The 27,573-nt window shown below is 42.0% G+C and overlaps 1 protein-coding gene across 1 annotated transcript in view; it reads left to right on the forward strand.

Annotated features, from left to right (window-relative positions):
- LOC124996430 (astrotactin-2-like) overlaps positions 1-27,573 on the forward strand; it is a 259,132-nt gene that overhangs the window by 128,342 nt on the left and 103,217 nt on the right. The window contains exons 7-10 of the mRNA XM_047569442.1: positions 1,357-1,524; positions 11,778-11,862; positions 12,729-12,803; positions 15,666-15,803. Coding sequence (XP_047425398.1) covers positions 1,357-1,524; positions 11,778-11,862; positions 12,729-12,803; positions 15,666-15,803 — 466 coding nt within the window. The remainder of the gene's footprint in view (positions 1-1,356; positions 1,525-11,777; positions 11,863-12,728; positions 12,804-15,665; positions 15,804-27,573) is intronic.

Raw genomic sequence — 27,573 nt, forward strand, 5'->3', positions numbered from 1 at the left:
CACACAAGCCCATGGAAATATTTTCTGAAGAGGCTGTTGCTGCACCCAACTTTTACTTGTGTTAATATTGTTATTTCTTTCTTTTTTTGCCCCCACTCTTCTGCGCTTAATTTACGTCGTATGTGCCGCAAACCAATTAATGCCCTTATGCCCGTGAGGGGTTTCTCTGCAGGTCTCGAAGAAGGCAGCCCATAATCTCGCAATTGCTCCGCTCACCGCGTGATCCGTAGCCGGTAGATTTGTCTGGTCTGTGTGCAAATGAGCACCGCTAGCAAATGTGTTCACTGAGCTTGCCGTCCCGCAGTAAAAAAGGGCCATTTTATGGACACCTGTGGTCAGCTTGACCTGGGAGGCGCTTTCACGGAGCCGTTACGGAGATTTTATTGTGTATTTTAGCCTTTTGGCATTTTGGTGGGCACGCTTTTGTCCTCATCTAGGGGGGTTCGGGTAAATTATTATTCATTAATATAGTTGTTTGTCCCGCGTTTGACGCATAGCCAGCGAATAAAACTTTTCAACATGTGAGTGTGATTTTTTTGTGAGGCTTTGCATGAGTCAGGTTGTCAATTAACCGCTTTCTGTCAAGTGAAAAGAGGCAGCCGGTGACTTCATGTGTGTGGGAGGAGACAAATGGTATTGTGGTCTGTCAGGAATATGCAACAGCCAACATGTTAGGAAAGAAAAAATCTAACAAAGAAAAAAAAGAATATATGAGGCTTGGGATATTATTGCTGTATTTGCTGCATGGTGAAAGGCTAAGGCCTCCTTTGCCTAAACTGGCACTTAGCTGTGGGTAAAGGACCTGTAACTTTTACCCATGACTCAGAGTTTTAAATCCATTTTGGATACACAAAGAAATGCTGATCCTTCCGTCCACGCACAATGTCGCTGTATCTGAATCATTGCGGTAAACCAAAAGAGCTGAAGCACAATCACCCCACCAGCTCCCTTTGAATTGAAACTCATTGGCATCAATTAGGAATAATCTTGTTCAGTGATCGGAATTTAACGATTGGTCTGAGAGCAGTAAAAAAGGAAAGGTAAGTCAGCGCCAATGAGCGTAGCGTTTACTGATTGACTCGTGGAACCCTTTTAGCCCCTCTACTGCAATTACCAAGGAAATCCCATCAGTACACACATTATAGGTCTTAATTTCCTAATTTAAATTCAGTCCGATCAGGATGGGACATAAAATTACAGTGGAAACAAAAGAATTAGCTACTTCCACGATTGATTTTTGCAGCGGAACCAGGAAAAAAGCTTTCAAAGTGGCACACGACTGAGCCCTTCCTGTCGTTTTTATTGTTTTGCTTTCGATTTATAATCTAACCTCTGCCTCTTCCATTTTCTTTTCAGGAAGTAGTTTTGTGGTCAGCATGGGCAGCTTCCTGGATGTCTCTAATTGGCTAAATCCAGCCAAGCTTACTCTCTACTACCAGACCAATTCGTCCACGCAGTGGGTCCGAGACTACTGTGGCCAGAGGACCACTGAGCCCTGTGAGCAGATTTGTGACCAGGACACAGGTTAGCACTCAAGTTCAATTTGACAATTTTGATTCATTCTTATATCATATAGACATGAAGGTACAGTTGTAAGGTAGTAGGAATGATTAGCGCTACACATGGTTCATCTAATTAGGTCCTTATGGTGACATGAGATCACTTTTTGCATATGTAGAGTTGTGGCATTGAGTGTATTGAGAGCCATATTAAACTGACCAGGTCAGCTGACCATTCATTAGCTGTACCTGTGGAGGGTCTACAGCCTATCCTAGGAGGCATGGGGTGGTCTACCACTGGGTTAAGACACCAAGAGATACCATTCCCGAACACATTCACACCTACGGATTAACATGCATGTATTTGGGAATCTATCAACGCCATTCCAACAACAACAAAAGGAGGGGTTCATATGTTGTCATTCATGGCCTTGGAGGTTGTCCTGGATGTATTTCTTATAATATCAATTTTTGTTGGAGAAGCAGAGATGTTAAGCAACTCTTAACTAAAAAAAAAAAAAAAGTAAACCGCAAAATAAGATCTAAGGTATATATTTCTGTAGGTATATACTTGCTTCTTAATCACAGTCAACTATGTTCTGAATGTTACTGCAGCGTCCCATTAGAGAGCACATTACAGAACTCACAGCGCACTGAGACCCATATTATTCCCTCACCACTTTGTTTTGTGGAAGATACTTGGTTACTAATAAGCCCTTAATGTCAAAATTGCTTATCCAACTCAGGGAACGTGCTCTCCAAAGTCACATTCGCGCTTTTTAGCATGAATGGACATATTGGTGTGAAATTTTTTGTTTGTTTTGTTTGTTTTTTATGCATAAATGTGTAGTTAAGATATTTCGGACCAAAAAATTACTTCAAAAATGTATGTAAAATATCACAAACACAGTTGGCCTTTAAGCTAAACAGAAACTCAACATTTTGCTTCTGTTTATGGAAATGGTAATTAATGTAAATTTGGCATTAGTTTGGCATTGCACGCTGACAAACAATTGAGTTTTTTGTGTTTCGTTCTTACGTCAATATCTCCTAATGTATAAGCAACAGCTAACCCTAACCCCCCAACCAGCCACCACCGCAGTAGAGTTCGTCCTCCAGCTTGTTGCGTGTACTTGTGCTGACATTAAAACTACACCAACAAAAGTGAGCACGTAGCATTATGATATTTATCTTACCTTGAGTGGCGTATCTCCCTTGTGTTTTTCGTGCCCAACTAGATAAAGTCTAAGCTCATTAGAATGGATTACATCTGTAATGTATGTGCAATTTATGTAACCCTGGTCAAGGACATGTTGAGAGCTGATGCATAATGTATTAGAGCTCGAGACACTTAACTCAGCGAGTACACTCGAAGATGCCAAAGTAGTTATGTGTGCTTGTGGATTCCGAATGTGCACGTTCCTGCGATGGGAGCTCATTAATGGTTGTAATTCAATTTTGGAGTCATTTACTCATTCAGACCCCAGCACATTCAGCGTTCTCACTTTGTTAGTAGCACTGTCTCTCTCCGTCTTCTTGTCTCCGTCCATTTATTTCTCGTTTCATCTGTCCTTTTCCGCAGCAAGATTATTTGATCAGTAATTACCTTCAAGTATGTTGTATACCCTCAGGGCAATCGCATCCATCCGGTAGCAAAATTAAAGGTGTTTTTTCAAAAGAGGTTTTCTATTTCCATAGCTATCATCTGTTTTAACAGACTGTATCTCTGGCACACGCACAAACACACACACACAAACACTCATTTACTACCGCTTTATCAACAGGATGGATGGCTGTATGTTAATATAATATACATAGCTTCTTACCCTAACGCTTACCCTAATCTTAACATAATCCAGTTATTGTAACCTTTACCCTAATATAGAGTCTTAACCCCCAACAGCCTTGTAAAGAAGTTGAACAAACGTCCTAATTTTGATGGCTTAAAATTCAAATTGGTTCTCAGAAAAAAAACAAGAAATATACAAGGACAGTCACACATATGACATTCAATGCATTTCCCAACCCCTTACCCTAATCCTGATCATATCGGGATTGGTTTATCATATGTCCTCATATGTCCTCACTCTGATGGTGTAAAACTCCTGGTCCTCAAAAAGATAGTTTTACAAAATCTCACACACACACACACACACACACACACACACACACACACACACACACACACACACACACACACCTGAATGGCTAACTAACCCTAATGTAATTGTAACATTTACCCTAAAACTGAGTTTTAACTCTCAAACAACCTCATAAAGATGTGAGGACAGGCCAAAATGTCCTCACTCTGACGATGTAATACTTAAACTTGTCTCAAAAGTATTAGTTTAGTCTCCCAGTTTGGTCAAAACACAGACTGCGTCCACACTGGTGTAACAGCACTGTCACTCTGTGTCGAGTGAAGACAACATTTTTCACTGCATAACCAACAATGTTTTTGGAACTTTTCGGAAAAAGGGACATTGAAGGACATTCTTTGCCACTGAGGGGAGGACGCTACGCATGGCTATAATATTAGAAAAAAACTGATACATATTCCGATAGGGACGAGGGAGAAGAATACAAATGTAACCTCATCTACCTGGCAGTGGGGCTGCTGCTCCATCAGCGCTCCTTCATCCGGTGGGAATAATTTTTGCATCCATTTAATGAAATACCACAGTCTCATGGGAGTTATAGAAGTAGTCACGAGATTTAATTAAAGTGATTCGTGTCCTTGAACTGAAACTACCTTTTTCCCCCCTTGTGTCAGGAACAAAAGTGTCTTTGGAGATAGTGGGCAGTACTTTTTTTGAAGTTTGGAATATTTGGAATTTTAAGCCAAATTACGATCTTTTCTAAACTTAAACCTGTTTTTTAAGCTAACCAGAGAAAGGAGCCACGCAGTATGAAAGTATAACATAGGGTTTGAGCAGAAGGCTGTAGTTGGTCTAACTCATGTCCACAGAAATAAACCAAGAGCTAAGATTTTGTGACCTTTTAGCAAACTGCCATGAGACTATGTTCTATAAAAGCTGGTGTAGGACATGGTGACACGTTTCAAGATAAGTACAAAAAATACTATTTCAGTATATGTAGGCATCAGCATTAAGCAAATACCCCAGATATAACTTAACATTTGGCACTCACTGTAGCATTAGTTACATAAACATAAACTACTTAAAGTGTTTCTGTTCAGCAATCCGACCTTGTATCTGGAAAGACATCGTACTCTACGCAGGTATATGTCAGAAATCCATATTCACACATTCGAACCTTGTCCGTCAACTTTCCCCTGAGATGTATGCAAACACACCTACAGACGCACTTTCTTTGGCCTCCGTAATCGCAAGCAGATGTATATTCAGCAGGTCACCTCCCACCGGTTCTATCTCGCGCCGGCAGCTTGTTTGAATGTCACGCTGGTTGACTGTCACTGTTGACTACAGGTCACATGTTCACTGTGCCTGGATAATCAATCCTCTCTGCCATCACTTTCACTCCAGGACTCAACAGTGAGCGCGGAGGTCAGCGCACGAATGATTTGTTGCGACTGTTTCTGATGTCTGGGCTCTGATTGACTATCACTGAACCATCTCGGGTTAGTTTTTACTGTCATGGCAATGTAAGAAGTGATAATATACATGTGTATGCACCGATCAAGCGTAACATTATGACCTAATATTCTGTAGGTCTCCCTTGTGCTTCCGAAACAGTTGTGACTCATCAGAGACTGGACATGGGCCTTCTGAGGATGTCCTTTGGTCAACACCTTGTTCTGTCCTTCATGTTTTTTGAGATGTTCCTAAAGCGTTTTTCATGTGTGCATGTGCTGCATCCTGCTGGCGGTGTCTAGAGGGTGGGGGTGCCTGGTCTGGTCTAGGTAGGGGTCTAAGTAACATCCACACGAATGCCGGGTCCAAAAGTTTCCCAGCAGAACATTCCATTGTCACAAGATGGTCTATGTCATTCACTTCTCCTCTCAGTGTCAGAATACTTTTTCCAACGGTGCGTTTATGAGGCAGTCATGACAACATGATTACTAAATTTAACGCTTTTAATATTATCTATTATTACAGTCACCCTTATATAATTGCACTCCCGGTACATTTCCATCTATCATCACAACAACCTACATAAAGACCTGTACACCTCCTCACCTGCCTTCGCTTTCCTCATTAAAAATTATTTCTCCTTGACTCCTCCAACCTCATCTAATGGGAAGCCGCTGAGGTGTGTAACATGTATATAACTGCTTTAGCTTAAGGTGGTATTCAACAAACACACTACTTGTATCTCCACACACACACACACACAAACACACACACACACAACCACACACTCTTTGGAGAAAACTCGTATTGAATCTGCCCAAGGTCTTTGGGCAGAATGACTTCTCCACTTGGAAATATTATAACAAGCACAAATAGGCATCAGACCAACAATAACTATTTTCCGTGCCAACACGATGGACCTTGAAATGTGAAAATCCCCCACGCAGCCAGAGAGAGAAACAAGAAATCATTACAATGACACATATCATTTTTTATAGCGTGATGTAATGCGGGAGGAAGAGAGATGGTTTTTGCTCTCAAGAGGTTGCCACCGTTTAAGATTTTTTTTTTTTAGCTTCTTAATTTAGAATCGAGTGGTTGAGGTGAGAGCAAATGCAAGAGGTAGAGAAGAGGCAACAGTGGAAAGTACGAATGGATGTTGCATAATAGTGTTTACACAGGGTGTCGCTATCCCCGTGTGTGGTACAAAGTGGTGCGCCTGACACCTGGTTGGAACTGAACGGGGAAGGGACTGGGTGAGCGCAGTCGGGTAATCGTCGCCATCAAATGGCCATTTGCAATCACAGATGATTAGCTCCAAATTAGGATAACAGTGTGTTCTTATCAGTCAACCATAACTTTTGGCATCACCGAGTTAACCCATTTTATCCAAGCCCTCGGGGCACATGTTCAATTTGCGCTTGCCGTCTGCCTAAAACAAGAATCTGATTTATTGAGGTGACATAAGGAAGAACTGGTGGGAAGCTCATGGGCCAGGTTTGTTAAAGACCAACGAGTGTGATATTGAAAAACTGATTCTTATCAATAAATACGATAGCTAAACTTTTACCTGCAAAAAAAACGCATTTGCTCAGTGACACATTCATAATCTACAGCATATATAGTGGAATTGTTTAAAAAAAACCTATGGAAAGAAGATTTTAAATAAACCAGTCAATAAGTCACCATCAGCAACAAATTATATAACATAGCAAATGGAGTGCGTGGATTACTCTGATATGGCCACTGTCGTCCTAGAATCTCAAGATAACCGCAGCTGAGTGCAAACAGTAAATGTAAAAGGAATGCATTCGCCATAGTGCATTAGCAGCTCAGTGACATTCAAGTTTAATGGCCACACAATAACAATTTCCTTTCCTCTCTGAGCATTTTTTCCTTTACTGCTGCCTTTATCTTTTTTTTTTTTTTAAAAAAGTCTTTTTTCATTAACTAACCCTCTTCAACTCTTCCGAGTCATGCTTGTTTGTCGTACACCGTGCTGCGCTGCTGTTACTGAGCTTCGGAAAGAATAACTTCAGTCAGTTTAAGTGCCTCTTCTTAACCAACCACAATAATGCGCCTGAACAATATCTGTGCTGGTTTTTCAAACTCAGAGAAACCGACGCACGAAACGGAGGCCTGCGAGTTGCGCCGAGGTTAGTTAATTCAGCGGAATGTGTAATCAACCGGGCATAAATCTTCCTGTTAATTGCTTGATCCCCCCTTAAATGGATTAGGTGAAAGAAAGGAGCCACATTCCGCTGATCGCTTGCAAGGTGTGTGTCAGATTACGGGGGATAAAATGTGCTTCAAGGCTAGTGCATCTCGTCTGAAATGAGGTGGAAATATTTTAGGAAACGGGTCATTTCGCATCCTTGGGGCCTACACATATGGCCGTGCGATACTTGAGTCTCTTCAGTGCAGCTGTCTGCAGTTAAGTGTAAGCTACAATGCTAAGCTAAAGTGTGCATAGTTCATCACTCTGAATAATCTATCCTTCTAAAGGAGGGCTGTCTAGATGTAAACAGCGCAGTCCAACCTCTCTAATATCTGATTTAGTTGAGAAAGGCAATTCATAACTGTCGGTACGAAGCTGGTTGTATTTTGCAAAGTGGCACTAAAATATTAATACTGGCTATGTAACTGTGCAGATAAGACTTGCTGACCTTATAAGACAAGAGGACACAAGAGCTAAGAGGAGACAAAGAACGCTGCGACATTCAGGATGAAACAAGGCAGGGGCGAGTTTTCTCCCCGGTTGGAAGTTCTTGTTTTATAGCCAGACTTGATGACAGTTATCTGACTTCTCACCTGTGTAAATCAACGGGTTATCATTCAGAGCCATTCAAGCAAACAAAACAGAAACACACTGTTTATAATTACTAGCGAGAGGCACGAATTACGCACAAATAATAACTTTCTGGCAGTGATTTATCATCACTTTTATCCAAATGAGATCAGATGCAGTGCAGAGTACTGATGTAAAAACAAAAGAGATTAGTGAAATAAATAACAACAATAATTGGGAAGTTATTTCTGGCAAAAAAATTAGAGGGGTTCATGTTTTGACCTTAACAGAGAAACTAGTTTTTTGCTTACGTCGCCTAATTGTTGCATTAGCATGGGGCAAGGGCACATCTGGACTGTAAACAGAATAATGCAAACAGTGGAGATATTTTAAATGTAGGGCAACATTTAGATTGCCTAATTGCTTGTTTAAATGCGTATGCGCAGCCCCCACTTAACGCAGCAAAACGCGTACGGCGTCAGTGTTACATTTTCGCCCTGACTAAGAAGTAAGAAGTACCCTGCCGTGGTACAGTACCAGCGTGAGGTGATCATTTATTCAGTGCCAGCACCTCAGAGGGATGAGACTCGCCACCCTGGAAACCTCTGAAATTGAGCTCGCGGTAGTTAATGATGACAGGGTCTATTTTAACCCAAAGCACAACGTTTTTCTAAACCTAATCCAAGTGGAAATGTACACCAGTCTCCTGGGTTGAAGTCCTGCGGGTGACTCACTCCACCACCCCGACTGTCGAATGCGGAGTTTGGTCTTTGTGCCTGATTGTGGTCACTGCAGCTTTGATTTTTCATTCCCGGGCGAGGAAAACTGTGACGCGTTGGACCAGTGTGTCTGTTGCACGCTGTGGCATGGTACTCGTGGATATTTGCATATTCTGAACACCTCTTGCAGTTCTTTTTTTTATGGCCACAGTAAGTATTTATGCCCCAGTGGACATAAATAAATCTGTCTCCAATGATACATCCAAGTATGAACAATTGTTTTAGATATCCAGCAAATGTATTACCTGACTCAGTGCAAGGATACCAAGTCCCTGCAACTTGGCTCCAGACTTGCTTTGCTGGCAGCATCCTTGCAGAAAAGAAACTCAGGACATTCATGTATTGATTAACACTCTGCTCGGCATATAGAACAAAATCCCCATCCAAAAAAAAAAAAGAACGGTTGCCATTAAATCTTTCTTCTTGAACTAAAAACTTCCTGACGATAACATTTGTCAGAGGCTGCCACGCACTCGTCAGTTGTACTCCTGGATGTATACTGCTCTCATTCCCCCTCTCCAATTAATCAGAGGTGCAGTCAGGCATTCCGACTCACAAAATCAGACTTCACTATGTAAATTTATCTGCCTACACATGTAAGAGAAAAAAATAAAAAAATATTTAAGCCAGCATGCTGTTGTTAGCCTCATGCTTAAATGAATGAAAATACTATTTGCAGCTTGTGGCAGACAGGCAGGTGAAAGCAAAGAGGGAAAAATAAAGCTGCCACTACAAAATGTAGCCGGTAGCGTGTGATGTGACTTTCTATGTGTAAGATTGATTTTTACTGTGCGCTGCCTCTGGCAGTCAGGAAGGATCAAATATCAGTAGGTTAAACGTCCACGTAAATGGCAACTGTGGGAAACGGGAGCGTGTGCGTATGTGTGTTTGGAAAACATAAACTGTGTACATGTATGTGTACCTCTAAGGACGATATCAGTATTCAGTGCAGTGCTCCAAAATGACACATGTTAATGTTCAATCAGTAACAAGAGGGGAGGTTGGATGGGGTTTAGCTTGGTGAGACGACTGTTGTTCCCCCTTACCAAGTACCTATCGCGGTAACCATGACAACAAATGTTCATCAGCCTTAGCGGAGATGTAATTTGAGCCAAACGTGACCTTTCCTGATCCCTAGCCAAGTCTAACCAAGTACTTACAAATTCAGAAAACATATCTTCTTGCTGCTAGCCATGATCAACTCTGGAAACAGAATGTTGTTAGTGGTGGAGGCTTTGGGTGCTATGAGTTGAGGGGAGGGGCCTCTGTGGATCATCCCACAAATACTTGATCAGTTTGGGATCCAGTGAATTTGGAGGCCAGGTCAACACCTTTCATGTTTTTCTGAGTTGTTCCTGAACCGTTTTTGTGTCCTGCTGGTGATGGCTGCTGCCATCAAGGAGTGACATTGCCATGGGGTGTGGGCGCCTGGTCTGCTTTAGGCGGGTGGTACATATCCAAGTAACATCCACACGAAACCCAGGTCCTACAGTTTCCCAGCAGAACATTGTGCCGTTACAAGATGGTCATTTACTTCTCCTGGTCATAATGTTATGCCTGACCGGTGTATGTCAGACTTCTTGAAACCAGCTGAATGAGACTTTAGGTATTCGGAAAATATTGTGTGATGGACTAAATAAAATAAAAGCTGCCAAAATTATGATAAACACTTGTCATGGATGCAACAGTTATCCGGCAATATCAGCGCCTTTCAGTTATCTTTTATTTGAAAGGGCCATTTGAGTTTTGCTGACGCTGACTTTCGTCCACATTTTAAAGTGCCGACATTTCAAGAGCTCTTGCTCTTTAAGTAAGCCCATGAAATAGACGCACGGAAGTAAAAACACGGTTGTTGCTGCTCTTCTCTTGAATCCTCCTCGAGTGAGTCTTGGGTCCTATAAACTGCCTCGATAAATTATTAACCACTAAGTGATAAAATGTGAATGGGGCTGCCGGGGTGGCCATTACACATTTTTCCAGTGTCATGCTTCCATATAGGTCAACGGAACGCAGTCAGGTGCATTTATTGCGGGAGCAGTGGTAATAGAGCGGCAGGTGAACGTATCAATACACAAATGCATCCATCCACTTCAAAGGCATCACGCAGACAGCCTCCTCAATTCTTTAGTATTTTTCTTTTTGCTTACTCGAGTGCTTCTTTTAAAGCTCAGATTACATTTCAAGGAGATAATCCCCATACAGTTTAATATTTACTAATGGCCTCTATTAATAGCAAATCAAAGGATTTATTAAGACGTTGCGCATCGATAAAGGTTTCAGTACACACAACAACGGGGTGGTTTTTAAAGTCAATGACTTGCTGGAGACACGAGCACCAGCAAGGTAAAACATTGACCCGAGCTGTCCAGTTGGCAGCCAATTTGGCAGCCTGATCTCTCGCAGACACTCAAGACTTTCAAGGATGGAATTGCCTTAGTGAAGATGACGAAAGACTTGAGGAGTGACACTGGGAGCAAACAAAGTAAGCTAGTTGTTTTTTTTTGCCGGAACTTGAGTCAATGGAATATGGGTCACGGACTCAAGGTTGTACCAGTGTGTGTGTGCGCGCAACGCATCAAATTTATGTAACTGATGGACAACTCATAAATGGAAAAAATAAGTAACGTAGTTTTAAGTCCCGTTTCCTTTTTTTTTTGTTGTTGTTGTTGTTGGCTAGAGAATACAAAGCTTCGTTTGCCCGAGATAGCTAAACAGATAAACAACTCGAGATCTCGAGAGAACAGGGGAAATTAACTCAATATTACAGGTAAATGGAGGAAATAATATGCGTGAATTCATGGCCGCTTAGGGCTTCCATAAGTTTTATACCACACATCTAGTGGGACCTATATATATACGTATTTCATATATGTATTTATATGTGTATTTTAGAAAAAATAATGGAAACATGCAACATCTTGATGGCTTGTTACTGCATTATCCATTATTGATTGCTTCTAATTTTAGCTATCATAGCCACTGTGTAAACATGTTCCTTCTTTTCTGACTGCAGAGAATAAGCTGTAAAATGATGAGCCACGGCAGTGGCTTATTTGATACATCTCTAATGAATGAGGACGTCAGGGTGACTTACATGGTGATTTATTCATCTGCTGGGGATAAATAAATATGCCTCGTTGTGTTATCTGTGCCGCAGGAGAATGCAGCTGTCATGAGGGCTATGCCCCCGACCCCGCCCACAAACACCTCTGCGTTCGCAGCGACTGGGGTCGCAACGAAGGGTGAGTCCTCGCCGCTAATCGCAGTTATATAAAAGAACCAAACAAAAAAGACTTGTACTACATTTACCATACAGATGATTTCACAGCCCATACCTACAATCCTATAAGTGGACTTTATTAACTTCACATTATGTAAAGATTAACTGTTCACTGTGATGTATTGACTACCGCGAGCAGGTCAGTGTGACTTGATCTTCTAATTATTCAAATAAATCAAAACCAAGGTGGAAAATTAATCTAATAACTTATTGAATGATTTCAAAAATGACAACAGGAATATAAAATGTAGGCACTTTGTGGCTAATGGGCTAAAACATGTGGTCTTTTTACATGAGGAAGTAGAAATTTAAGACAGAGTCAGGTCCACGCATAGAAGAGGAAAGTTAACTATGTGTAATGAAATGAAACAAAGAGAAGGGAACAGAGAGAGAAAGGCCGACAGAGGAGTTAAATCACTAAAATGGGACATGATGGGGGAGAAGTGACGTCTGTCGCTGACCCTGTTTTACGATTAGTTGGCATGGCCCAGCCAATGGTTGTTATTTAAGCACCTGTCATCAGCTGAATTTGGTCCAGACGCAATTAAACTTCCGCTCACTTGTTTGTAGTAGCAGGAGTAGCAGAAGACAGAGGGGGATCTTATCCAGCTGAGAACTTTTTGATCGAACGTTCTTTTTGACTTGTGCTTGCGTCCATCAATATTTAAACTGCACAGCTTAAAGGTCATTATTCGTGAAAAATGCACCGAGAGCCGCATGGGATTTGCCGTGTTTGCATTTTAAAGCGGTGACTGTTGAGTTGTAAATCACATCATATTGAAAACCAAATGATCGTCTTCAATCTTGTGTCCCCTCTTCTTTGTCAAGTCCTTGGCCGTACGCTAACTTGGAGAAGGGCTATGACCTGGTTACCGGAGAGCAGGCCCCTGAGAGGATCTTCAGGTGAGTCCCTCACTTCTGGTGCATGGCTTGAGCGCATGACTTTTGGCAGCCGCACGGGGCTCTGCGCACGCACAGCGGTTGTGTCTTTGGCATGGGTCTGCATGTGCGTGCATGTGTGAGACAGGGCATACAGATAAGCAGCTGGCAGGTACGTGTGGACACAGTCGGGCGGGCACACAAATATACCTCACGCCGGGCAAAAGTCTGGGTGTGTGTGTGTGTGTGTGTGTGTGTGTGTGTGTGTGTGTGTGTGTGTGTGGAGAATAGCCCAAGGAGCAGTCCTGGTGTGGACTCTTCCAAATGCTTTTACTGCCATTTTCGTTGGACTTCTCATTTTTGATGGGGTCATTGTGTCTGACATTCTCCAAGCAGTGCAAAACTCAAAGGACCCATTCAGCATCGTCCAGCTGTTCTTTGTAAAAGATGCTCCATAACACACCACCCCAACACACACACACACACACACACACACACACACTTCTCCCAAAACTAGAAAAACAACTGTATTTGAAACTAATTAACAGGATAGGTTTAGATTTTAGCTAAATCTATCTTTATACCATGCTCCCTACCCCTCCAGTATGTAGGTAGGTAGGTAGATCTCTTTGTCACAATAATCTGTGTCCAACTATAAGAGAGATCATGCGCTAAATCCTCAATATTTGCTCTGCACATAAACACATTTAAGCATTCAGCCAGGCCGTGCCAGCTAAAAGCGCCGCACTATTTCAGGACTTGGGCAGCACCGGCGTTACACAGGGACATGAAGGCAGCAGCTAAACTTGCTCGCATGAATCACTGTGTCAGCCCAGAGTCTGTGAGGGAAGGGAGATGAAAGGAGGGCCGTCTACACAAACCGCTGTACAAGCAGCCATGAGCGCGCTGATACAGATAGCCACCAAGTTAAAAAAAAAAAATGCAGCAGCCGACAGGAAAGTTTTTTTTGGATCGCTGCTGTGCAGGGGAGGAGGGAGAGGACTGCGAGGCTCTTCAGCTGGACGGAGTCGGCCCTATGTCAGTCAGCGAAAAGAGGGGCTTAATCGTATCAGGGATTGGTTTCACAGATGGGGAGCTTTATAGGAAACTAAGGCTGCTTCTTACTATTTTCTCAATGCTAGGATCATAATGGGGAAACTAAGCGTTTCATGAGCTGGAGGTACGAAAGCTATATAAGGATTTGCAGTGAGGGGAGGTCAGAATGAGTGCGATGCATCCACATTCTTCATTGTTGTCGGCGTATTGGCAGCAGTGTTTATGCATGTTGAAGGGCTTTCATGCTTGGCACGGACTGAAAATTAAAGCTGAGTGCTCCAAAAATTTGGAATTGTACATGCAAAGATGTGTTTGACAGGTTGCACATCAGAAATATTTAGAGTGGCAACCTTGAAGGTCTCAGCCCGGGCTGATTTGATGACAGCAAGAGGAGTTCGACGTTTCGCAGGATTCCTGGGACAAAACTGCCGCTGTCTTCGTGAAATTTAATTGGCCTTATCCATCATTCTGTGTGTAATTGTGGTGTTATCTCATGCTGCACACAGCATGAAGCAGCAAACAGCAGGGCACGGTAAAAAGGTTTGTTACCTCTGGAAAAGTTGGAGGTGTGTCGACTGTCGCCTGCAGCTCTTCATATAACAGCTAACTGCGGCTGCTTCTTTTTGTTCTGCTGCTTTCTTCAGAATTTCACTGACCTATCCTCAAAATATTCCAAAGCGATCGTTGTCCTGTGACTATTTTATAATAAAAACATGTTGTTGTTGTTTTTTTTTTCCAGTTAAAGGCTTTGAAGCTGCAGCGTTAGAAAATGTTCCGTTTGCTGTCGTAGCAATCTTGGAAACCCTTTGGCAATCATCAGTGTGTCATCTTATTTGGCAGGAGATAGTGACTTAGCATATGAATGAATGTAAATGTTTCAGATTCTTACCATACCGCTAGACAAATTCACAAGATATTGGTTGTAGATAGAGAAAATAAATAGCAACATGCGAGTGATTAGGCCCTCGTGGTTTTGCGCCCTACATGTTCAGATATATATCAGAAGCACATGATGCAATGCTCTACCATATCCTGTGCTATTCGTCCTGTGCCTTACCTGCTATTCACAAACGAGCAAACTGCTCAGGGTATAATATCATATATATTAATAATCTTTATACCATCTCATCTCGTGCACCACATTCCAAATCGCTTAGCTGCAGATTACACATTACATTCAAAGAGAAAAATAGAACAGAGGAATTAAACTTTAATTCAGCTATAAACAAAAACCAAGGACAACACAGCTTCCTCTAATCTCTTTCTCCGAATCCAATTCTGTGTCCAGCTGTGCCAGTTCTGTGTCCAGCTGTGCCATAGATGTGAATAACAGTTAAATTAAGCTGGCAATTATTTCCTCCGGGGCTAAACACGTTGCCTTGGCTGTAATGGACCTGAATAGATCTTCGCGGGTCGATCTGCGGTTCAGAAAAAGCTGTGAACTACTTTGGCGAGGGGTTAAACGCAACAAACCATTACTATTGCTTTGATGGATTAGTGGCTCTTAACACAGGTCCTCACCAAGTTCAGTCATGCCTTGAGTGCCACCTGATCTAAAAAGGAAAAGTTTAAGTAGCTTGCCACTGATTGCTTAAAGTTTTTCAATCTTGGACTAAACAAAATCACAGCCTTACTGATGCTCTGAACACTGATTCTACCATTGCATGCATTAGTCTTGCATAACGCTTCAACTTTTTCATTGTGTTCAAACCATCCTGCATGTGTCTGCATGTGTGTACGTCGTGTGTGCTTCTGTATAACAGCAAAGTGCAATGGTGTGACAATGGCGCGCCACTGACATTCGTGTCTTTTCCGGTCACGCCAACACAGATCATTCTACAGCCTGGGTCAAGGATTGTGGCTGCCAGTCAGCAAAAGCTTTGTTGTGCCGCCGGTGGAACTGTCAATCAACCCAATAGCCAGCTGTAAGACGGACGTGTTGGTTACCGAAGATCCGGGGGAGGTCAGGTCAGTCCGACTCAACTCAGAGCTCTCCACACTTCTGCTGAAGGGAGCGTTGCCGTGTGGATTATATAAAACGTGCGCTTTTTAGTGCTGTGAAATCTTTATCCGGGGCCCAATAACTGGAGTGACACAGAGGGGTACTTTATATAGCTTCTTTGTGTCACAAGTCAAATTAATAAACGTCTTAGTATTGAGTGTGTGCTCAATCCATGACACTGGCATTAGTGCTGATATTGCAATTCTCATTTTAGGACAGAATTCCATTATATATGGCAATTCTGTTAAACCATCTAACAAACATATATAAATGTGCTTTTACAGCACGCTTCTTGCTGGGCAATATTGTCGGTACATGAATGTTACAAATACAAAGTAAAATAGAAGCTTCTGCCACCCTTACCTGAAAGTAACAAAGCGGAGCACGAAGCCCAGATGAAAAATATATCAAAATGCTCATTAGGAATTTAACTGGGCTGTTAAACTCTCCGAAGGTCTTCAATTTAAAGGCCTAAAATGAATCAAAGCGAAACAGCTTGGGCAGCAAACAGGACAGTTGTGTCAATAAGGTTATGGATTTGGCAGTCCCACAGCCCAATAACAAAATATAGCCGGCATAAAAATGTTTTTTATTTGTCCAACCGGCAGCACGCTGGCACTCGCCGGCGAAGCACAGCATCACAATACACGACAGGGCATCAGTTACAGATTAAAACAATCACCCATCCGTGGAATCCCACCGTTATCGGCATGGGAAGTGACAATTCATTTTAAAAACCAAATTGTCTGCTATTGCTGCACAAAAGCTGCTGCGCTTGTCACACAATGTAAAGGACGGATATGGTGCATCGTACTCCTGTCACACGCTGCAACCCACTATTTATTTTATGACCGCACAAAGTGATGTAATTGCTTAATAAGTGTACACCTGCTTTCAACAGTAGTCTGGCATCAGCACGTATGATGATATCCGTTTATTAACGGTGGCGCGGTGCTGGTTTAACAGACGTATCACCGCACAGGTAGAGTCCGCGCAGTTGCGTCACGTCGTGCCCCGGTTGTGCCGTATAAACTGCATGAAAACATCCTGCCAATCACGTCTAGGAACCATTTGGGTCGTTTTGAGAATTGTTGTGCCGCGCTTTCCATCAGCAAGCAAATGCTGGTTACTGAAAACGAGAAATCCCGCCAGCCAAAATGTTGCTGTAATTATAGTTGATACAAAACCTGTGATCACGGCTCTTTGGTAAAGGAGGATGAACTCTTGCAACAACTTAAAACAGGTGCTTATGAGCCAAACATTGTGTGCCCCGAATGGGTTGCACTCGCTAAAGCTGCTCATGTTCTCCATGACGGCCCCAGAGGATGTTTCCCACGGTTAAAGACAGGAGTAAATAAAAACGGCTCTTGTTGGGCTTTTGTAACATATCAAGCAACTGACTGAGGATAGCATTAAAATCATAGACAGGAGAGGGAAATAACATTGCTTTTCAATGCAGTTCAATGTTCTTTTGGGGAACTTTTGCACCTGTCATTCGTGTGGATGTTACTTAGACACACCGAGACCAGACCAAAGAGAACAAGGTGTTAACCTGGCCTCCAAATTCACTTGATCCCAAAGTGACCACAGAGACCCCTCCTCTCAACCCACACAACCAACAATAGGACCCAGAGGCCCGCGCTGAAAACTGTTGCCAGACACCACAGGACACCCTCAATAGGCCCATGTCCAGTCTATGATGAGTCACCACTGTTTTTTTTTGCAAACTTCCCTGTTCTGCTGTAGGGTTAGGGTTAGGGTTAGAGTTAGGGTTGAGAGGAGCTCAACATCACCATAAGGATCCAAGTAGTCCTGCGGGAATGCTGGGACAACAGAATGGTGGCTATGCCAATAGCACACCTGTGGAGTGCTGCACACCTTGCCCACGGTTATGAAGTCATAACTATCCTATGTCATCGCCAGCATCCAAAATATAATCAACAGTTTTGGAGGCACAAGGGAGACCTGCACAATATTGGAAAAGCGGTCATAATGTTATGCCTGATGCGTGTAATTATCTGGACAGTCACTGAAACTGATACATTTCAGATTTTCTCAATGGATATATTAGTTTGAGAATATATCCAAGGGCAAACCCTTAATTACAGCAAAAACGCATATGATTCAAACCACTAATGTAACAGCAGAATCCATTCAGCAAAGAAACACATTCCCACTCTGAAAAAGAGACTAAAAGGAATATTATATATATAATACGCCACAGTCCAATACCACAGCTCGTACCCAAAACTACCCCAGAATTTTTTCTTTGTCTTATGAATTCAGACACGGGCAATGCGGATTCCGCCAAAGGAGACTCTTCATCTTCCTCCCTTTTTTCTTGTTAACAAGGTATTGATTTTGGTTGACTCTTCCATGGCCTGTTTTGTCAGCAGGGAAATATCCTTCATGTAATATTTCTTATCAAGGCTCATGCTGTACTTTTTATTTTATATATATATATTTTTTTTTTTTACTCGTGTTCTGTGCCAAATCACATCTGAGCACATAAAAGCAAGGCTGTCTTACTATAAATATTATTGTTGTGTTTATGTTTTTATTCCATCATGTAATTTTAACTTACTCTGCACTCATTCGACAACACGTCGCTGTTGCCTGGCTCTGTAATCTCTCGCCAAGTGTAATTGCCAGTTGAAATCACCACTTTTCACTGGTCATCGGCCTCAGTGTGGGAGCATAAATGCGTTTCCATGTCTTGCTTTCCTTGAGTGCACATCCACAGTCACAATGAGTTTATAGGCATAATCATGCATGCTAGCTATATACGCAAAGAAACTAGAGATCACATCCTTGCGTGACACATTGTCTGGTCCAGATTTACATTTGCAGGTCTATCTGGACCCTGGTTGTGCTCTGGAGTTTGAGAGGTTTCATTTTCGGTACTTCTGCCTTCCCGAGAGCTGAGGGTCATGAATAGAGGAAATGTCTTTTCACTTTAAAAAGTGATCCAACTGGTGAGTACTCAACCAGCGATTACAGCTGACCTGTACTGATTGTAAGAACACTTTGTCGGGTTAGTTTTTGATCCCCTGAGACCTTAGCGAAGCACCTTAACTAATGCGCCAGAGAAAATTCATTCCACGAGCGTTCTTTATCGCTTCTCTGCTTATAACACGAGCCGCCGTAATACATGCACAGACAGCACTGCTTTCACTTTGGACAAATGAAAACACAATTGTGCGGTTGATTTTCTTTTTTTTTTTTTTTAAGAATCTCGTCTGCCCTCAGCACTCTTGGGCTTATTTGATATCAAATAATCAATAAAGTAATTTCAGAGACAGAAACCCTAAATCGTAGCAGTCAGAGGTTTTGTTTATTTAATTTTTTCCACATTGCCGCATAAAGCTAAACTTTTCAAACAGTCTCTATGAAATTGCCTCAGGGGCACAGGACTCCCAAGGCGTTTGTACAGATGCTCATTCTGACGTAAATGGAATTATAGCGCGCCTCTCGATTAATTAGCCAAGGTTCGTCATCTGCTTTGAAACGGGGTTGCGACCGGCGACGGTGAGCTCCAAAAAATGAGGACGTGTTGTAGACGGGAGTTCATGGCCGTGCCTCGTGGTAACTCGTGGACCTCCGATCGGATTCTGAATATTTAGAACCGCGATCACCAAAAGGTGGCGGTTTCTCCGTGTAGCCAGGAGGCAAAGCAATTATTTCGAAGCAATTATCTCTTTTTGTGCGTTTTCTTTTTATTGACTACCACTCAAGTGCCCCCGTCACCGCTTGATGAATAGACCTCGCTAGGTTACATCACAGTCTCAGGTGCAAATTGAACACTTCAGCGAGAGAGAGCAAGAGCTTAGCTTTTGTTTACGTTGCAGCACGGGAGCTCCATTTGGGTTACAGCAACTTGAGCTATTCATCAGTGGAAGGATGTTGCTTCATGGAAATGCTATTGTCACTTCCTGATATTATACCAGCAGTCTAATTAGAATGCACTTCTACTGCCTGGCTGTCTTTTGAGACTGCCACTCAGAGTACATTATTTATTTTGTTAACTTCAAGAGAGAGATTATATCTGAGACTGGCAACTGTCAGTGGAAATAAACTATCTGTCTGCCTTCATGATGAGAAGCGCTGAAGGACTGATCAGAGTTTAAAGACGCAAAATGAAACGAAAGAGCGTCTCTGAAAACACCAGTGAGGAAATGCGTGCTGTGTGGCCGATTAAAAGCCCACTTCAGTAGGGATAATGCGTTAATGTTCCGTATTTAGTTGACGATTAGTTCCCGTAACTCTTTTGAAAATCTGTCAGATTGTCATGAATAATGCAGGCGGCTCATTATCCGAAGCATTTTTATTTATTTATTTATTTTGAGGGACAGAGTCTCGTGGGAGCACGTGGAGTTTCTGGCTGATGCATTTTCTCAAAGTGTTTATGCACTGATGTAGTCAGTTAGGCATTGATAGACACGTTGATGTGGAAAGAGGTGAAAATGCACTTTGGTTGTTTTAGAATTTTATGTCTGCTTATCAGACTACAGAAATTCCCCTGTGAAATATATTATTGTGTTAAGGTAAGATATTAAGTCTCTTGATATCAAGATTACCTGGCATCATATTATCTTTTCAATAAGCTAATACACTCTCTGTATGTTTATGTTTTTCCATTTTCTGCTAATGGACATTTAGCCAATGGCAATTAAGCCTGCAATTCAAATCACACATAAAGCACACATTTAAATGCTGATAAGTGCCATTACTCTAGGGAGGTTAAATTGAAATGCATGTATTTATAAAGCTCTGAGAAACTTTTTGTTATTCTCTCGATCGATCCACAAACCCAGTTGTCAGGAACTTCTTTGCAGCAGTCGAATCATTAATGAGTTCAAATTTGTTTCTTGTGGTTTAGCAAATTAGGGCAATGCCGCCTTTATACAAATGCTGTAAAAAGAAAAAATTAGGACAACATTCAAAATATAGCTCCTAGTGGGAATGTTTGTGGCATCCATCCTTTCTGAATCCTGGATCCTCAGACGTGATGCTGCAGTTCGTTCATGGGTTAAGCAACAGAATGAAGCGCATTTCCTATTCAGATACAGTAACGGTTTTACCTTGTTCAATTATCCATGTATAAAAAAAAAGTTGGTTAAAGCACATTCGATTATATAGCCATCAAGCCATATGTCAGGTTTTGCCCTTTATTCCCATTATAGTTAGAGTTTAATTACTTTACTTGCATTGTCCTTGACATTTAAAGCCAGACACTGCTAGAGGAAGATTCATTTTAGTGCGTGTATATGAGGCATATATATAAATACGGGAAACGTAAAAGGAGTCCTCGTAATTAAAGCAAGGGCTCTGCTTTCACAGGATTCAGCTCTTTGCAGCACTTTGCTACTCCTTTTTATGAAAGAGATTATTTAATGCCTGAGAAACGAACTGTTGCACATGCCGCGTAAAGCTTGATTCGTTGATCAGTGATCTGATAGTCGGAGCTATTTACTCGTCTGTGTGTGTGTTCCTTTCAGTCGAGGCGCAGATTGCCAGACGTGAATTAGCCTCCAGTGAACACTTGCTTTGACAATACCCTTTGTTATGAGTAAACATTTGCACACTTTATGTGGTTTGAGTTTAACAGCAAAGTACTGTATACAATGCAAAGCACAGAATGTGTAGTCCTGTTTTTCTGTGTTCAGTTTCTGGTTATCAGATTAATAACTGCATTGATGTTCAAAGTGAAAAACAAGGGGCCATTGTGTATGGTGTTCCTCCAAACCCTTATTACAGCACCTACCATTTAAGCGTACCTTGCACTTGTACTCTGTGACGAATGTATTTTGTTTAATATAGTTGTACATTAGAGAAGGAGTTGACTTTCTCTAAGGGTACACAAGGGTTAAATCTTGTATCAAGCTGTCATATTTCCTATAAATGGGTTGATATTTAATGTATAAGTTCTCTGACTCACTGTCCCACTGGCTGTAATTATAATTTAATATTATCCAGTATTGCATTTTTTGCTCCTTATTGGTGAGCGAAAGCCAATACATCAACAAACACCCCATGAATGTCACAAAACGCAACGATTCCGGCTCTCTAAACTGTGCTCAAAGACCAGCGTTTTTTGTCAATAGGGAACTGTTTATAACCCAGAGTAGCCGCTGAAACCTCGCGCTCGTGATTAATGACCTCGCTCGCTGTGATCAAGTGAACCATCAAAAGTGCCATTGCCAATAATCCGATGCAAGTGCGAGAGGCCGAAACCAGGAGGAAGAAAAAAAAAGCGCATAAATCTGTTCGCCTTTGCTCCGTATCGCCATCAAAAGATATTTTACAACTGAGCAGTCGAACTAAAGTATTGACGCATCAGTCTTTATTTTATCACTTAGATTTACCTGCTCTCTGCAGCTGCTAGATTTTTCCTCAGTGATTACAGAAAGCCCCAAGAAAATGCGCCCTATTCAGTGACGAAAGTGCTTGATGAGACTCAGCATATTTGTGTGGAGCTGGAACAAGAGCATTAATCAAGTGCAGGGGCAGACCAATAACGGGCTCGGTAATCATGCTCGGAGCAGCGCTCTAACTTTGGGCAGCTTCGCCTGGTCATTCATCATCGGGAGAAGCAAGAGGCAGAGAGGGAGATTAATAACAAGTACATTAGTCAGTGTTTAGATGCAGCCGTAGTGCTTCTGGGTCAAGCAACGGAGTCACAGTGCCAGAAGAGTTGATCTTGATTAGCAAATGATTTTGAAGTGTTACGCAACCGGGATGAACTGTTTATCATGGTAGCTATATGAAACCCAGACACCTTTTTGCAGAAATACTGGAAGTATAGGTATACATCAAGGTAAACTCTTTCCACATATGGTGCACAACAGTTTCAGAAACTTTTCTATGTCCTCCTCTATCCTACCTCCCCCTGTATCCTACTGTCTTTCTGTTTCTTCCTCTGATCGGTCTTTTATCAGGTATTTTTGCAATCGATTGTTTGTCCCTCACTCCAGAAGGAAAGTCTGTTAGCATGTACCTCACAGCAGAGGCAACCCATTATTTTTGTCTGCCCCACCTTCCCTCTATTTTCCTCTGAATTAAGGAGTCATTTGTCAATGCTTTGAGTGCCTGGCAGGAAGACCTGATGCGCAGAATGCCATGCGCTCCCTGTCGTAAGCAGAAAAATTGAGTTGTCCATTATAGAAACAGAGATGAGCAATACTCCCCTGTGACACAGGTAAGCAATGATGTCACCCAGGAGCAGTTACTACTGGAGGGAGCCCTGGGATCAAAGCTTCCCCCCAAAAAATAGGCAATCAAGCAGACAGGACCCTGGAGAACTGTGTCTTAATTGAAACCTTGGCCTATCATCCAATCCACTTTGATTATGTTACATTCATGTCTGCGAAGGGATTACCGTAGTACGTAGGAATGGCCATTCCGAATCATTTAGTGTGGAAACAAAGTGGGCGGAAAAAACCTTCGACACCATTACTAACTTGTTACTGTCACTGACTTGTCTTTTACGCCTGAACACATTTGCATAAAAGAATTAACAGTTCATCTCGCAGTTAAGACCCGACCCTCTTTTTGCTCTGGATGACACTCGAGGGGTATTGGGTCTAGTCGGTGGAGGACCAGTTTGAGAAAGACAAATGTTGACATGGCGCAGGTGTTATGGAGATGATCCTCATAGACACTCAAAGAATGTTTTTGGGATTTTGAGATTATGTCAGAAACGTAAATAGTGCAAAAATCATCCCGGGCTTATAATGAGTCCAATCAGCAAGAGTGTTCTGATTATCTGTGACTCATCACTTCAAAGCGCTCTCGATCCTCGCTGTGTATTTGGTGCTCACGATATAAATCCTCTGCCATTTCTAATGTGCATTTGTAGGCTATCAAGACTCAAAACAAATATGGCACCAAATATAGAGGTATTGTTTTTGTAGCACTGGAATGAACGGCACCATGAAAGATGACCAGTCATGGTTTCCTACTCCTAAATACTAACATATATGTGCAAAGATCAGTAGTAATTTCATTCTCTGCATGATGGAGAAAGTCCAAGAAGTTGTAGAAGCAATTCCTGGTCAACCAACCAAAGCTTTGATGGCAGTGAGCCCAATGGCCTTGTGTTGGTACCTTTCAACTTTGCAGATAATCTTTTTTTTTTCTGGTTTGATGGGCCAGCATTGTGTACCACAGTCCCTCTGTGGAGATTCAGAAGATGAGCTTACGTTTTTACCAGAAATTTCAACACAGTAAATGTGGGCGTCAGGCCCAGTCAAAGGTGTACCTTGTTACAGTTTTTGCCATTTTTATCTAGGTTCAATGTGCAACTGTTTTTAGATGATGTTGGTTTTCTGGCCCCATTGCCTTGTTTATCTCTGATTTGTGTCAGAGTGGGACATCGCCGTGACACACCCAGCACCAAATACCCCTGCACCATTAAGGATTAAATAGTGAACTTAAGAGATTTTGACAGCTTACTGTCCAAACCAAAAACAGTGTGAAAAAATGGGGCGAATGTCTTGGCATTTTCTAAAATAAAAGTAAGGGATTGCTTCTTCCTAATCTCTGCAAAGGGAAAAGCACTCGAAGGCTGGACTCTAAGGCGTCCGGGGAGAACTTGGCGATCCTTGATGTGGACAAAACTGCTTCAGAAAACAATCTGGACAGTTCTGCTCCACTTGTCTGTGAAGAAGTCGTCTTACGCTAATCCATGTAAACTGAGTCAAAGTACTTTGAAACAAAAACAACTTTTATCACGGGCACCAGTGGCAACTATAAATATTTACAATTCAAGCACATATCACAGGAAATGTAGAAGAAGAAGAAGAGGAAGAAGAAGAAGATTTTAGCACTGAAATTTCCAGTTAGACTCTTTCTATGTATTTAGGGAATGAGATCATCTAACATATCCTGTGGCAGTCCAAGGATAAACAAACCGGGAGAAGGCTGAATAAATATAATTACATAAATTTGGGCTATCCTCAAGTGATTGTGGCTGGTCGACCAGAAGGTTAATTACCTACTCTCTTTATAAATGCTGTTTATTTGGCCTTAAGAAACAGCCTACGGTGTATCATCCCAAATGCTTGACTGCAGCACAGCTTTTCATGTTGCCAGAAAAACACTGTAATGTAAATCTTCAAAAGCTTTCTTGTCTTTAATGACATTAACACCCTGGTGCTATATTTGTAGTTTAAACAAAGGCACCCTAATTTAAAATGAATTAAAATAGTGTAACAGTGTATTGTGTCAATATTGTACAATCCCTTGAGTGGCCGTCATACTTACATTTAAATTAACTCTGTGTTGTGTTCAGTAAATGCAACACATACACTGATCAGGCATAACATTATGACCACCTTATACTTGACGAGTTTGGGATCAACAGCACGTCATCTTCATGTTTTTTGAGTTGTTCCTAAACCATTTTTGTCTGTGTGCCTGTGTCAGGCCGCATCCTGCTGGGGATGGGGATGGGAGTGTCATTGCTATGGGATGGTTGGAGGGTGCCTGGTCTGGTCTAGGTTGGCAGTACAACAGAACATTGTATTATCACAAGATGGTCAATGTAATTAACGTCTCCTGTCAGGTTTTAATGTTGTGGCAGATTGGTGTAGATTAAATACACCAAGAGGTACTTTACTACAAGAAACATATGCAAATTGCGGGCTGACAGGGCAAATGCCTCACTTAAAACATATTATGGTGTTAAACCTCTTTCCAAATCCATAAAGAAAAAGGTATTTAGAAGGCATCTGCTCCTGCTCCCTACCTCCCCATGCATCCTTCCTCAGATTGATTATGTATATTTCAATGCCGCACACGAATCACTCTTACCTTTTTGATTCATTGCAAGACTTTGCCTTTTCCTTTTTCCTAAAGTCAACAAAAAGGTCACAATATGGAACTGTTTTCACAGAATTATTATTTTTTGCCATTCACGCGCATTGAAGCAACGTTGCGAGACGAATGACCTTGTGGTGATTTATACCCACTTCAAAGAGAGGTTACTTAGGGACATTTTAATCAAATTAACAGCGACATCAATATGTGCCTCGTCGCTTGAGTGGCCCTATTTCTGTGTACTCTCTGAAATGACATTGCCACATAGGCATCAAAAAAAAAAAAAAAACACACACGCAAAGACACACACAAACAGTGACAGTGGCAAAACTGCAAAATGTCCCTCGCTCAGCAAGTCATCTGTCTTCGCATCATTCACAGTCTCCGTTCTGTTTGTAGAGTCAAGTCATCCTTTCAGCACAGTGCGATCCCCGTGGTCCCATTCCAAGAGACAACGCTGGTGTTGCATTGCTTACCCCTGACAGCGGGCGTACAGAGCTTGGTGTACGGGTCTGGCAGGGCATGCTGAAGTGAACGGAGCAGCGACCGTTATTATCAAAGGGTCCTCCTTTGATAATAATGATTTCTTAAGAAGTAACGCCAGCATTGGCAGGGTCACAGGCACATAGACAAATGAATGATTCTCTGGCCAGAGTTCGTCCCAGGAATGGTGACATCTGACTGTCTGCAAGTTAGTTCACCACTTTGCAGAGATATTCCAATGATGTGATCCCCTAACTGTGGGGATCCACAGATGTGGGTCTGAGCGAAATGTCTTAAGTGGATTGCCATTAAATAAATTGTAATAGCTCAACTGAAGCCGGTAAACACGGTAATGGCTGACATTGGCATTTAACTCCCCTGTGCCCAAGTGCAGCCTCACAGAGCGGCAACACAACAAACACACTGCCAGGGAACAGGCAAATCTTAAAACGTATTTTACTCCACTGCTTACCCCATATTGTCTTTGTTATCTTCGACTGTGCGTGCACGTTCTTGTCTACGCTTTTGTTTTTCTGTTCTGCTGTCAAGCCTCGATACGTGGGCCTCGCATTAGTTCAGATAACAAAAGGTGCCCTGTGGGATCTTTCTGCAAACAAGTGAAGCATATATATTTATACTGAGCCTGGCTTGGGGGTAGCAGCACGAAGAAGAAAAGATTAACCAGGTGTTACATTTATTAAGATAATAAAAAATAATAAGAATTGTGATGATAAAAAATAATAATGATGGTGTGGCCTGGAGGGGATGCTCCGATACAGACTGCTGACTGAGAGAGTTAGAGGAAGGACATTTTAAAGACAAGTGGTTGCTCAGGAGCAGCTGATTGTTGGTTGGACTTTATGAAACAAACAACCGGGGCTGACAGGTACACAGAATCCTCCAGTGGATGACAAATTTCAATCACTGCTAAAGGCCATAGTTTCCACAAAGAAACTAGCAGTGATGCTGTACCAGGAGACTATGGAGTATTAATGGAAATCCATTGAGTTGTAGGTGAAATAAAATACTCAAAGTGGGCATGTACCATGTTGAAGTAATCTCAACTTTGAAGTGAGTTTATGAGTCTACGGCCAATGGCAGCAACTGATGCATGTGATTGTCATATGACGCATGAAAAAAGTTACCCCCAAGCCTTTACTGCCACAATTTTAGGGCTAGCAAGCACTAGCTCAGCTAATACACTAGAGATAATTTCATCCTCTGCTTGTTGCACTCTGAGTCATTTGGGGGGGAACATACATAAGAGAGTTACCAGCCAACCAGAGCCTGCAGTGTCAACTAGTAGCGATCAGCAATGCGCAAATTGCTTTATTTGTGCACAGGGCTACAGTCATCAAAATGCATTTGGTACATCCTTGAGAATGGTGTACCAATCGTGGAATTTGATTCCCTTGGCTGCCCGTCAACACACAC

Source organism: Mugil cephalus, chromosome 19 (assembly GCF_022458985.1).
Source record: "Mugil cephalus isolate CIBA_MC_2020 chromosome 19, CIBA_Mcephalus_1.1, whole genome shotgun sequence".
NCBI lineage: Eukaryota > Metazoa > Chordata > Actinopteri > Mugiliformes > Mugilidae > Mugil > Mugil cephalus.